Here is a 14,602-nt window from a genome sequence, read left to right on the forward strand (position 1 = left end):
GGAGTCATATCACCAGAACATCTGGAAGAGACATAATTATCTGATATCATGTAGCTAATACATTTATTCATGTCTTCAGCCCTGACATTTCAATCAGTGGTGTGTTTGTGTTCTCTGAAGAATGAATGATGAATGGATGATATGTCTTGCAGGTGAAAATTATCAAGGTTTTGATAGATTCAGGCATGTGCACTGCTGGAAAATACAGCTTAAGCTGGTATTTGTGGGATTTGTTTGGTCCAATTTGGTCATTGGCTGGTTGACTGGCCAGCATGTTCAAAATAAAATAAAATAAAAAGTCTAAACACCTGAAGCAGTTAGTAAGTAAGTAATTTATTTAGTTAGTTTGTTTGTTTGTTTGTTTGTTTGTTTGTTTGTTTGTTTGTTGGTTTTCAGTAAAACAATTTTACCTAAGTATTTAGTTTTGTTTTGTGTGCACTGAAAAGAAAACCTAAAATTTGGTCAAATTCATCTTTTTACTTGTTATGGCTCAATTTTATGAGTCAAATGTAACTCTCAATGAAGGGGAAGAAAGAGATTTGAAATACTAAAATTATGTTGTCTTCATCTCAGTGGTGGTGCAGGTGGTTTTATTTAAAAAAATAAATAAATAAAACAAGGATATGCCATTTTAGCAAAAGAAGGTGAAGCTCTTTTCAGCAATGAGAATTCGTTTGCATTCTTAATCTTTCTTTAACTTTGTCAGTTTGATGTCTCTTCAAAAATTATAATAATGCCATTATGTTTGGCAGCCACAACTCTCTGTATAGCTTAACATAGTTCTAAAGGAGGTCAATGCTGATCATCAGCAACAACAGCTCCAGAGCCTTCACCACAAAGCAGATAATGCTGTTTAAATACCAAGGAACAGGGGTGATACAATACAGGATGTTGCATCAGCTCTTTTTAATGTGAAATTCAGGCAATAATGATGCAATTGTTCTTTTCTTAGTTATAACATCTCTTTCCACCATGTATTCTTCTTTCACATAATTACAGCATCACTTACATTCATTAGAAACAGAACATTTGCAGACCAATCTTTGAAAAAAATAAAATCTTTAATTTATTTGCTTGGCTCTGTAATATTATATGTTTCGTTAGTTTCCAGGGAAAATGTATACATTTTAACTATACGGATGTCAGTCGATTTCAGTGTTGCATTACAATGAATTATATGCTATTGTAGTATTTGTTTATATTTTGAATTAGCTTTTATTCTATTTCTAAGTTCTTTATGTTATGTTTTTTCATCTAATATTTTTAATGGTTTTAGTTAACAATAACAACAGTGATCGATTTAAATATATATATTTTTATTTTTCTATTTTTTTGTTAACTTGTTAATACATACATTACATTTACAGTTTTTGGAATCCAAAGGGGTTGAAAAGGTTTGGCATTGATAAAATAAATTTTCAACTCAAGAAATCTTATTTTCATTACCAATAGCTCAAATTGGTAAGACTTTTTTAATGTTTTTAAAAGATGAATCTTCTGCTCCCCATTTCTATATTCAAAATAACTGTTTTCTATTTTCATATATTTTAAAATGTAATTTATTCCTGTGATGGCAGAATTTACTGTTGCGCTCCTTTCACTCCTTTCATTCACTGCACTTTCAGTTCTGATTGCGGTTCTACCATGTGGTCAACCATTAAGTGACTGAAAGAAAAATCCCGGCAAGAAACATGTGCTGTTCAAAAGTAAATGAGGAAATTGGGGAAAGTGCACAGTCAAAGGGCCCCGTGGTCTTCCCTGTCATATTTAATTGAGAGCTCTCCTAATTGAGCCTCTTCGTCATTCAGCGTGATGGCACTCATTCTCTTCAAAGGCAACGGGCTGCTTGGCATTGCCAAGATCTCCAGTCAAAGAAAAGTTTCCCATCCGCCCATTATAGCAGGAGAAACGCAGAGTTGTCTGCGTGACCTGGTCTGACTTCTCCTTTGAAGGCGGCATGTATAAAAAAAAAGTAACAATACTTTATGGGAGAAAGAGAGACAGAGAAAGAGAGAGTGACAGTCTTTTCATTGGTCTGTAGTCTCGCTATAGTTCTGAAGTCTCTTTAATCTTCTCCATTAGAGAGAACACTAGACCATAGGAAAGACATTTCTCAAAACTTAACACTTCAGGGAAAAGGACATTTTTGGCTGCTAATGGAGTTGTTCATCCAAAAATGAAACTGAGCTAAAAAATGTGGATTATTGCGATGCTTTTATCAGCTGTTTGGACTCTCATTATGACGGCACCCATTCACTGCAGAGGATATGGTCAGATGAGAAACAAACTCATTTACATCTTGAATGACCAAAGGGTGAGAAAAATTCAGGATTTTTGGGTGAACTATACTCCTTTAAAAGCTTTGTGATTTCACAACTGGCATTGTTTTGGAGAAGTCTCTGTTACTGTGCAGATTTTGATTTTTTGTTTCATCAGACTATATTTCAGTAGAAGGTGTGAGGGCGAAATTGGTTGTGTAATGTCAGACCACTTCTGTGCAAAGTTTGCCACTCATAATATAAGAGGCAGGATGGAGGCGGAATTAACGAGCCACCTGCTCCAGGGTCCAGTGCCACAAATAAAATGAGAGCAACTCACTTAGACACACCCCCAGGCTCCGACAGATAGAAATAAGATGTCACAGTGTGACAGGAATATATGACTGCACAAGCCTATAGTTAACTATTCATTCTTTTGTGACACACATTCAGTAGATTTTAGTAATTAATCTGAAAGTACATTTAGATTGCTAGTTTAAAGTGGAGTGACTAGGACTGAAGTGATTTGGATGGATGGATGGATGCTTTGTTCTCTACATATAAATTCTTCTCCTATAAGAAATTATAGAGCACTATACATTTACTTTAAAGTCCCCTACTTTTATCCAAGTGATTGAGCAGCAACAAAAAGAGTTTCTGGAAGACTATGTCTGCCAGTCCATTAAAAATAGAAAATGTCAGAGGAGATTATCACTCTGACCATAGCCCAAAAGCCCAGGTGTCAGTCTGACTCAGTGATTCATTTTACAGTTTGCTCTTGTCCTGAGTTATGTTGCTGATAAGGGATTAAGGAAGATTTAAAGAAAATTCCATACATAGGTCTCTACTGAATCAATGAACCGTATCAACAAAATTCCCAGTCGAACTACTCAAATGTTTCTCATGCTGTAGAAAAAGCTTTAGCTTAGGTTTAATGTCTATACAATTATTAGAAAATAATTTCAGCACAAAATACGGAATCAATAACAGTTCTGCTTTTATAGGTTCAGGGCTCAACAGTAAAAAGGGCGTGATGAAACAGGGCCAGTGTGAGACGGTTTGGATGAGCTCATAAGTGCCACACTTCCCAAAAACATTTGGATTTCTCAGGACTGTTCTTGTGAATTATGCTGATTTATATGTCACCATACAAACATTGTCTAGATTTGATGAAATTGGAAGAATTACTTAATAGTCCTGAACGCATTAGCTAAACATTATAATATTTTGCAGCAGGGTATTTTCAGAATTAAACAGTGTCTAACAGTTTTATTTTAGAATTGATTTATATACTATTGTTATATTTAATACTAGCTTTTATTTTTAGATTTCCAGTTTTTAATTTTTAGTTATATTAAATGTTGTGCTTTTGTAATTTTTTTTATGTCAGTTTTAGTCATTTTAGTGCTTCAACTTAAACCTAAACTTGAGTTTCAGTTAGTTGGCAACGAAACATTTTTCATTTTCGTTGAAGTTTTTTAAGGTTAAGTTTTTAAAGCGCCCCTATTGTAGATTTTGTTTTGTTTTGTTTTTTAAGTAGGCCTACCTTTCATGCAGTGTCTAACACAGCTCTAAGTGAATGAAAACATCCTGCAAAGTTTTACATCTGAAAGTGCACCCTATATAAAGTTATTGTCTCTCAAAAGAAAGAGTTGACTCTGAATCATTGAATCAAGTCCTTTTTAAAACGAATCCCAAGCAGTTTCATGTTGAGGTCAACATGAAATATTAGCATATTGTCTGCCCACTTGTTGGTCTTTTCGCGTTGGTCTGAATGAAAACGCACATTCATTCTTTGCCACTAGGTGCCGCTTTTGGAGCGGTAAAATAGCGGTTTCCCCGGTAACGCTGTACACAAATCAGTACTGTGCTCACAAATGCTGCTTTATCACAGAGCCATAGCTTTATCAGGCATTACAGACATGATGAAATGCAAATGAGACCAATCCGACCAATCACGGCAGATTAGCGTCACGCAAAGGCGGGGTTTGGAAAAATGAATCGTTGAGCGAATAGTTTGAGTCCTTGAGCAAGTAAGGTAAAAATAGGCTAAATGCACCTCTTTTGGTCTCCCTTTTACTTCTGGCAGGCCAGATACAGGTGAAAAGTCACATGAGAGAAGGCAGTGTCATGATTGGCTCAATGACCTGTCAGTCGTATAATGGCCACCTATCATGTTCTCTTCATTTCTGTGATTGGCTGATTAACCTGTCAGTGCGATTGACACCCGCCTCTCATGCTTGCAATTGTACATAGGATGAATTACACTGCTCTGGAATACCCGATTGGTCAATCAGTGGTCAGATATTTAATAAAAAGTTACTAAATGCTATTAAATAGACTAATTGTAATGTTATAAACTCTAACACAAAATTGCTCGCCTGTTTATAATATATATATATATATATATTGAGATTGAGGCCAGTAAAAATATTGCTATAGATCTGCTATTTTCTTTCCTGTTTTCTTGTGCTAAAAATGGTCTCTTTTTGTTCACAGTGCCAATCAGAGGTCTATTTGTGGAGTTGATGATCTCGCCCTAGTGCCCGAGTTGTGATGTGGGGGTGCACCATGGCAATACAAGGCTCAATGGTGAGCCTGGCTTTACTGTTCTTTGGGATTCAAGCTGTTCCTAACCCCACCAACAAACTAGTGAGGACCACAAGAGTGAGGCGACAGGTTCCCGAAGGAGGGGGTCCCTCTAACAACCAGACCCAGGCCATGATCTTCAATCATGTATACAACATCAATGTACCTCTAGAGTCACTCTGTTCAGTGGACCTAGACACAGTACCAGGGCCAGGGACAAACAAAGGGACAGCTGGGAGTGACAAGATGCCGACAGAGTACACAGAAGAGACTGTGGACTCGGACAGCCAGGTGACCTTCACCCATCGCATCAATATCCCAAAGCAGGCCTGTGCTTGTCCTGCAGCTGCTGCCATGGAACAGCTGGCTAACCGCATAGAGATGCTGGAGAGGGAGGTGTCCTTGCTTCGAGTGCAGTGTAGCTCCAGCTGCTGTGGAGAGAGCTCTGTTATGGGTACGTTTTAGATGTTGAGGTGAATACACATTGCTTGTTTATCCTGCAGTATTATAAAAAAGATATGTTTCTGAGGTCTGACTAGATTTGTTCATGCAAGAATGCTTGCTGTTATGGTATTTTCAACAGATAATGATCTAAATAAAGATTAGTTAAACACGTTCAAGCAGTTTAAAAAAAGTCTTTCAAACTCATTTCAGGCAAGGATGCCCTAGTGAAAAATAAATATGCTAAACTCTATTTGAAATACATTTATTTCATACTAAGTATACTACAAATACATTTACATGTTTATGTACTTAATAAAAATAGCCCGCAATTGTACTTTTAGTATACTAAACTGGTACACTTAAAGTCTGCAACTGGAACAGCTAATTTTATACGTAAAATGCTCTTTAATTGTACGGAGGTAGTGCTGAAGTCCAACTAAACATATACAGAAGTATATTTGATTATACTGATTATATATTGAACTATTGTAAGTACACTTCAGGTAAACTTTAAATATCTTGCATTTAAAGACCGATATTATTCAAAGATAATACTGTCCTCATCAATAGTGACAGTAAAACCCATTTTAGGTTTAATATAATAAGAAATGTGCATTGTGCACAAGTAGTATCCAAATAAAGTTTTATTATAACTTTTATGCAGTATAAGTCTTGAGCGATATGTCAGTATACGGTAGATTTGAATTATACTTAGTATGAAATAAATGTATTTTATATTACTTTAGGGTGAGATCAGACAAAACCATGAATGATTTCGTCAATTTATTTTATTTTATTTTTTTATTTATTTAGTTTTTGCTCCTTATTGTACCTATGTGTATGTACAGCACATGCTTTACTAAAGCTAATATTGCCTATTTGTATGCTTTGCTAAAAATAATTGAAAATTGACACCGAAGACTGGAATAATGACTACAGAAATTTCAGCTTTTCCATCACAGGAATACATTTCATATTATAATATATTAAAATAAGAAAACATTTTTAATTTTTTTTTTTGTATTTTGATCAAATAAATGCAGCATAGTCTTTCAAAAACAAAAACAACCAACCCCAAATCTTTGAATAGTTGTGAATTAATTTAATTTATCATACATCAATAAATAAATAGAGGATATTCAGCAATATTGACAATAAAAAGAGAAATCACTTTCTCTTTCTCTCACTTTTGTCTTTAATCTAAAACTGTTAACACTAAGTTAAGCTTAAAAATTCAAACTGACTCATTTTAATTAAAAACTTGCTTCTCAGTCAAACTCAAATAGCACTGAATTAGTAAAGTATCAACTAAGAATCATTCACTGGAACTCAGAAAATATGTTTAGCAGTTTCTAGCCCTAATATTTTTTCTTGTACGTATTGATGTTGTCATTAAACAGGCAACTGAACTGGGTTATCCTGCGATAGTTGTCTCACCCATGGATCCTTTTTCATCTTGTATGAAAGAGTTAAAATGTCCTGCTGTAGATAAATATTCATAATCAAATAGCATGGATGTATTATATGCAGACTGTGTATCTACCGCCCCTTGATGTTTTATAATGGATTAATCAAACTCATCTTCTTAAATCTTGAATCCATTTCAAGTGGTTTTTAGCTCATTGTACCCAGTGGATGAAACAAAAGTGCATCCTGGTCCTTCTGTCGGTTATGATGTGACTGCGGTGCTAAGTGAAGTAGAGACTATATTGTGCATTGACCCATAGGGACAACAGAACTGTGGACGGTGGTAGTGTTGTGCTTGTTTAACGTCTCAAAGGGGCACTCGAGTGGATTCACACCTGCAAACCTTGGCTGCGGAGCCCCTCCAGGGCAGCTAAAAACAGCTGAAACACTGCAGTAGTAAAGGGAAAGTCATATTAAGCTATACAAATGAGGTTAGATTGTGAACTAGATTAATTACAGCACTGCTGCTGGAGAGGTCTTCCCCTCAAGCCTTTGATAAGTCCTCTGTTTGCTGAATCAAACCAGGCTACATGTGCTGGAGCTAATAAGATTGCAAGATATTGCCTCAGAATTATTATTTATTTATTTTCTATTTTTTACATAAGGTTAATTATAGTCCAACCTGATGGAAATTAACCCTCTGGGGTCCGAGGGTGTTTTGGAGGCTTGGAGAAGTTTTGACATGCCCTGACATTTGTGCTTTTTTCAGTTGCATATAAACATATTAATGGCTAAAGTTTAATCACACTGTAATCAGCACAAATTGGGCTACAATAATATGTGAGCAGCATGTATGTACATGATTGTGTTTTTGAGAAAATAACGTTTATGCATGCTTAGTGAAAAACTAAATAGGAATAGCTCACCCAGTGTGAATTCTGTCATTATTTACTCACCAACATTTTGTTCCAAATCTGTTTGACTTGGTTTCCTCTGAGGGAAATGCAGTCATTTTTAAATATATGATTAAAAGAGTACCAAAATGACAGAAAAAAAGCTTTATCATAAAATTATGATAAAGTGGTGTGACTTCTTTCAGAACACATAATGATAGCCTTGTGAGAGGAACAGTCTGTAATTTAAGTGTTATATACTTGAAGGGATAGTTCACCCAGAAATGAAAATTCTGTCATTTACTCACCCCCAAGTTGTTCCAAATCTGTATACATTTCTTTCTTCTGCTGAACACGATAGAAGATATTTTGAGGAATGTGGGTTATCAAATATTTTCTGGTCCCATATTGACTTATCAATGGGGGCCAAAAAAGTTTTTTTGGATACACACATTTATTGAAATATCTTCTTTTCTGTTCAGCAGAAGAGAGAAATTCATACATGTTTGGAACAACATGAGGGTGAGTAAATGATGACAGAATTAACATTTTTGAGTGAACTATCCATTTAAAATTGATCAGTTGACTTATGTCACAAAACCTGATTAATTAAAAAAAATGATTAATTCATAAATCAGACTGCCAGTTGCCAATTTCTCCATGACATTAGGGTGAATAAATAATGACAGACATGTTCATTTCTTTAATTAACTTCAACATATTTGTTCAATCTTAGGTCGCTTGGACTTTATCCCACAGTGTGGCCATGGCACGTTCAGCATGGAGGTTTGTGGGTGTGTTTGTGAAGAAGGATGGATTGGCAAGAACTGCTCTGAACCCCGCTGCCCAGATGACTGCTCCAGCCAGGGCATTTGCATCGAAGGCGAGTGTGTATGCGACCGTAACTTTGGCGGTGAGAACTGCTCAGAGCCTCGATGTCCAGGTGATTGCTCTGACAGGGGGTTGTGCATTGATGGTGAGTGTGTTTGTGAGGAAGCCTTTGCTGGAGAGGACTGCTCGCTGGGCAGATGTCTGAACGACTGCTCAGATCAAGGAACCTGTGTGAACGGAACCTGCCAGTGCCGACCTGGCTTCCTGGGGGAAGACTGCTCTCTCATCTTCTGTGCTAATAACTGCAGCCAGAAAGGGGTGTGTAAGGATGGTTTCTGTGCCTGTCAAGAGGGATATACAGGAGATGACTGCGCTTCAGGTCAGTGTTCAATGTGTAAAAACACCTTTGTAGTTCTTGTTGCCAGAAAATTTGTAGACAACTTTATTCAGTTTCAGACATTTATTCCCTGTATATTTTAGAGTTTTTTTTCGAGGGCTGTCATGTCATTCATTTTTTTAATCTAATTAATTACATGATGTGCAGATTAATCTAAGTAATGGCAAATTAATCGCACATCAATTTTGCCTGAGAAATTACCCCCCAAAAGATAAAGTCATTATTATGTTAAATGAGAAATGCATTGAATACCCTGGTAAAAAAGTAATATATTTGAAATACATGTATTCATACTAAGTATAGTTCAAATATATTAACATAATTACTGACAAATTGCTTGAGACTTGATATAAAAATTATAATTAAACTTTATTTGGAGTTCTACTTGTGCACAATGCATGTTTCTTAATATTAAGCCTAAAATGTGTTTTAATGTCACTATTGATGAGGATGATCTTTGAATAATATCTGTCTTTAAATGCAAGATATTTAATTGCAATAGCTCCACTTTAGCACAATCAAATATACTTTAGTATATCTTTAGTTGGACTTAATCACTACTTCCCCACAATTAAAGTGCACAAAATAAGTTGTTCCAATTTAGCAGACTTTAAATATACCGGTTTAGTATACTAAAAGTACAATTGCAGGGTATTTTTATTAGGTTCATAAATATATACATTTATTTGTAACATACTTAGCATATATATATTTTTAGTATATATACATTTTAGTATTTTTATTTTTCACTAGGATAGACATTACAAAAAAAGTAGCTTTAGGAAGAAATATGTTTTTTCAACATTGCATAAATAATGATAATAAATGAGTATTGACGTTTTTTTAATGAATACTGAAAAAAAAAAAGAATTTTTTTTTTTTAATGTATACTCTAAATATGAAACTAAAACCACCAGTAGGTGACAGCAAGTGAGTCATTCATTCATTCATTCATTCATTCATTCATTCATTCATTCAACCGATTTGTTCAGACTGCTGCAACATAAAGCCTATTAATGTACATAACAGATAAAAAAAGAAACAATTCATGTAGATGAAATATTATCAAATGTGATGTGTAATTTCTTTGACATTAAGGCAACTGTTTTTTTTTTTCTCCTGGAAGAAAACAGTACATCTATTATCTTGTTAAATATTAAATAGATTTTCACAGTAATTTGTACTAATACAATTTGCAGCTAAATTACGTGTTGTTCTGTTAAATCTAAAATATTTTAATATATTTTAAATCTATTTACAGTATATACATTACATGTAGTTAAAGACAGTTAGCATTTACAGAAGCTTTTTTTCATAGTTTTAACATTATCACAGCTTGCTATATTGGCACAGTAGATGCAGTTAACCGTTGCTGGATAATTCACAAATTTTGCTTTATATATTGCAAGTGAATATATAATTTCTGACTCGCTTGGTGTTCTTTAAGCATTTAAAATCCATCAAAGAAGAAATTAAGCTATAACAAAAGCTTGTTTGAGAAAATACGAACATCATTTTCATAGCATATTCTTTCTCAAAGTGTTTAAGCCCATTGCAGATAAACAAGCCACTTTATTAAGTGATGTGCAACTGGTATATTTTCTTTCCAATATAAATCCTCTCTGGGCAGAGCAGTAACCGATTCCCCAGTAACCGGCACACACGACAGATGCTAAACCCCACGGTAGGCCCCCTGCTCCTGCAGTCATGGCTGTAAAATTGGTGACAACTCACAGCGTAACACCATTCATTTGTCAAAAGTCACATTCACTGGGGAAGAAGTGTCATATTAACCAGGCCGAAGCAATTTCTCCATCACGCTTACCCAGGTTCACAGCTAGTTCGTGGAAAAAGCTGGTGAAACCCCACATCGCTGAAGACAGCTGTCATCTCACGAGTGGGAGAGGGAGGGGCAAATCATATTACCAACCCAGTTTTCTCCCTCTCATTTTCTGCAAGACTGAGTGGAGGCAAAATTGCTTATTTCATTGCAATTAGGAGAAAATAGTGGGGTGTTGTGTGCGAGAGGTGGTGGAATACGGCGAGTGGCTGCTCAATTATTACTCTCCACACAGCTTCTGAAGATTCTCTGCTCTCTTAGGTCTTCATATTATCAAGGGAATGAATTAGGATATAGCTTTTCTTTCAGTTACTCTATCCAATTTTCTCGTTTCATTAGGCCGATGAAAACGTAAGAAAAAAGTATTTTGCAAACAGGTAGTGATGGGGGGAAAGAAGTAATGAAGGAAATAAGATGTGATGAGAATTTCCTATCTGAAATCTTCAAATAGATTAAGATGAAATGATATGCGAAATGTCTCTCTTTGACAATGACAATTTTTCTAATCAGCAGATATTTTCTATTCATCAAGAAATTAAATTGCTCTCACAAAAAAACATAGAACTACACCTGCTTTTAACAAGTCTTTCTACTAATTCAACAAAAGTAATCATGAAATAAGTAATAGCAAATTATACTCTACACACTTTGCCAAAACATAGTCTTTAAGCTATTCTGAAAGACTGTTAGCTGACATATTGTTGCTTCAGAACATGGCAATCGATAATCTAGTCAAGCAGAGCTGCCAATACTATTGCACGTACAAAGCTGAGAATGAATCCAGTTTGAATGGATTGAGAAATTGCTGTTAGAATTTGTGCTGCTGTGCTGAATTAAATAAAATAAAAAACAGTTAATTCACAAAATTATATATATATATATATATATATATATATATATATATATATATATATATATATATAATTGTTTTTTTTTTTTTTTTTCTAAATATATATAATTTGAATAGAAAACATTTCGGATTATGCTAAGTATGCTAGGAAATATATGCTGATTCTACATAATATGCTGAAGAATATATATATATATATATATATATATATATATATATATATTATTATTATTATTTTGCAATAGAAGTCTTTTCAAATAATTGATGTCAGCTTCCAAGTTTGTAAGTGATAAGACTTTCTTGTGAGATGTGGAAACTGAGAAGCATCCAGTTGGAAAGACCGTTGCTCCCTTTTTGTCTAAGACTATCTGCTCCGCTTCTCAGATTCTTGTTCCTCCTTGAAAATAAAACGGGGAGCTTGGCAACTAGATATGGGTGAAAAGCACAGATGCTAGAGTGATAAATTTTGCTAAGTATGCACTCTGGGACTTTTTTTCTATATTTTGAGGGGTCTGTTGTAGAGGGGGACCAGAAGGAACGCCAGTCTGTCCTGTACGTGTGGAAGGAGCTGAATAGCTTTCTCAAGTCCTTAGCAATTCCCTGGGGGCCACTTATAGCTTCTCCTATGAGCCCAGTATCAGGAAGAAGTCTCATGTGTTCCGGAGACCCGGGTTGTTTCTTAGTCTCTTGGGTAACTCAAATGGGATTCTCCAAACTCTTTTTATAAGTAGCTACATTTTCTAACTTTTTCAAGTTCACTGCACACCAGAACATCATTGTCAGATAATACTAGATGTGGCTTGGAACAACCACTTAAAACTGCTGTGTTGCAACACTATCTATCTATCTATCTATCTATCTATCTATCTATCTATCTATCTATCTATCTATCTATCTATCTATCTATCTATCTATCTATCTATCTATCTATCTATCTATCATCTATCATCTATCTATCTATCTATCTATCTATCTGTCTGTCTATCTGTTTCTGTCTGTCTGTCTGTCTATGCATTCATCCATCCATCCATCCATCAAGGATGCACTGAAATTAAAATTCTTGGCTGAAGCCGAAACCAAAACCGAACAAATTGAAACACTGGGCGAAGGCTGAATACGAACACAGTTTTTGTGTTTTTTTCCCCATGTATTTTGTATAGCTATCTATCTATCTATCTATCTATCTATCTATCTATCTATCTATCTATCTATCTATCTATCTATCTATCTATCTATCTATCTATCTATCTATCTATCTATCTATCTATCTATCTATCTATCTATCAAAAGTTATCTGTGAACAAAAGTTGTAAAATGCTTGCCGCGTGATTTGCTTTAGATCACATCAGAAATTTTCCATACCCGTCTTCTCAGAATGATTGCTTTTTGATCAGAATAATTCATATTCATGTGATATCGTCTGCCTTTTTATACACAGTGTCACCTCCTATGAATCTGCGAGTTCGGGGGGTGTCAGAGAACACCATTGATCTGGAATGGGAGGGGCCTGTGATCCTGACAGACTATCTCATCACTTACGCCCCCACAACCCCTGGTGGAGTCCAACTAGAGATCAGAGTCCCAGGAAATGTTACCAACACCACCATCAAAGGGTTGGAGCCAGGTCTGGAGTACAACATCAATGTGTACGCGGTGATCGACAACATCATAAGTGCCCCAATGAACACCTTAGTCTCCACCTGTGAGTGCACTTCTCTCCTGAGAGCTCTTTTATTCAAATAGCATTGGTGTTTTGGTCAGATAAGGCTATTTTTCTATTGAAATGTCTGAGGTGTTTTGCATAGATCTTGAATGTGACATTTTCATTGTAAGTTCATCATTGTTACCCAAGCATAACCCAGGTTTAATAGACCTGGATGAGAGATTACACACTCCTTCACAGACCCATTTGCACACACACACACATACCTCATGTTAGTTCTTCAGAGGAACAACTGGCTGTCTTTGCCAACAGGATATGATTAGACACCCACCACCTGGTGAGTAGCAGTGCCAGATTGGCAAAATGCTAGAGGGCCTTTCGTATACAGTCACTGCCTGTCATATTTGAGCAAAATGCCTCATCCTAGAATAGAAAACATCATAACAAACATTCCATTATTTGTGAAAAGCCAGTTGGGCATTCTACAGACAATCATAAAGCACCACTGACTGGCCTTCTGTCTCTTACATTTTTGCAGGTAATTCAGAGATAATAAAGATAATTGGAACTTAATGAATTTGAAAGAAATTGCTATTTGCATGTGGCATCTGGCAGGCATTGAGGATTTGCTTAGATTTCTGAGATATTCAACTAGTGGGGCCATAATTTCTGTAATGTAACAAAGATGAGACTAATTTTGAACATTATTGATGCTCCATTTTCTGCAATTGAAGGATATGCTTGCAATAGCCGAAATCCTGTGCAGAAAAAAACAGAAAAAATAGAAAAACATATCGCAAGGAAGGAATAAATAGAGAGAAAAAGCAAGGAAGGAAATAAAGAGAAAAGAGACAGATACAGCAAAACCACAGTAATATTGTGAAATCTTTGTGAAAACAATTTACAATAACTCTTTTCTATTTTTCTATAATATATAATGTAATTTATTCATGTGATGGCAGTACTCTGGTCCTCAGTGTCACATGATCCTTTGGAAATTACTCTAAAATGCTGCTTATTGTTATCAATGTTGAAAAAAGGTTATGCTGCTTAATATTTTGTAGAAACAGTATTATATATTTTTTTCAGAATTTTTATGATGTTAAAAACAGCACTTATATGAATAGAAATCTGTAACCTTTTAAATGTCTTAAATCTCATTTGAAATTTTGATAAATTGATACCTTGCTGAATAAAAGCTTTAATTTCTTTTAAATCAAATATTCTGCTTAACCCAAACCTTTGAACAGTAGTGTAGGTAGGTTAGTGAGAAGGAGAGCGACAGAGACTGACTACTGTCAGAGTTTATTTAGTACTATTTATTGTATGATGGTACATTATCACTTCCTTACAAACCTTTGTATGTCATCATATAGCAGGACACTTCCAGCAGAGATAGTGTTTTATTACTGTTTCCATGATATTATTTT

At 35.2% G+C, this 14,602-nt stretch overlaps 1 protein-coding gene across 3 annotated transcripts in view; it reads left to right on the forward strand.

The window, feature by feature from the left end:
* tnr (tenascin R (restrictin, janusin)) overlaps positions 1 to 14,602 on the forward strand; it is a 160,359-nt gene that overhangs the window by 94,907 nt on the left and 50,850 nt on the right. For all 3 annotated transcript variants that reach the window (XM_058746610.1, XM_058746602.1, XM_058746616.1), the window contains 3 exons: positions 4,758 to 5,301; positions 8,328 to 8,801; positions 12,948 to 13,211. In XM_058746610.1, coding sequence (XP_058602593.1) covers positions 4,815 to 5,301; positions 8,328 to 8,801; positions 12,948 to 13,211 — 1,225 coding nt within the window. In that variant the 5' untranslated portion in view covers positions 4,758 to 4,814. The remainder of the gene's footprint in view (positions 1 to 4,757; positions 5,302 to 8,327; positions 8,802 to 12,947; positions 13,212 to 14,602) is intronic.

Source organism: Onychostoma macrolepis, chromosome 02 (assembly GCF_012432095.1).
Source record: "Onychostoma macrolepis isolate SWU-2019 chromosome 02, ASM1243209v1, whole genome shotgun sequence".
Taxonomy (NCBI): domain Eukaryota; kingdom Metazoa; phylum Chordata; class Actinopteri; order Cypriniformes; family Cyprinidae; genus Onychostoma; species Onychostoma macrolepis.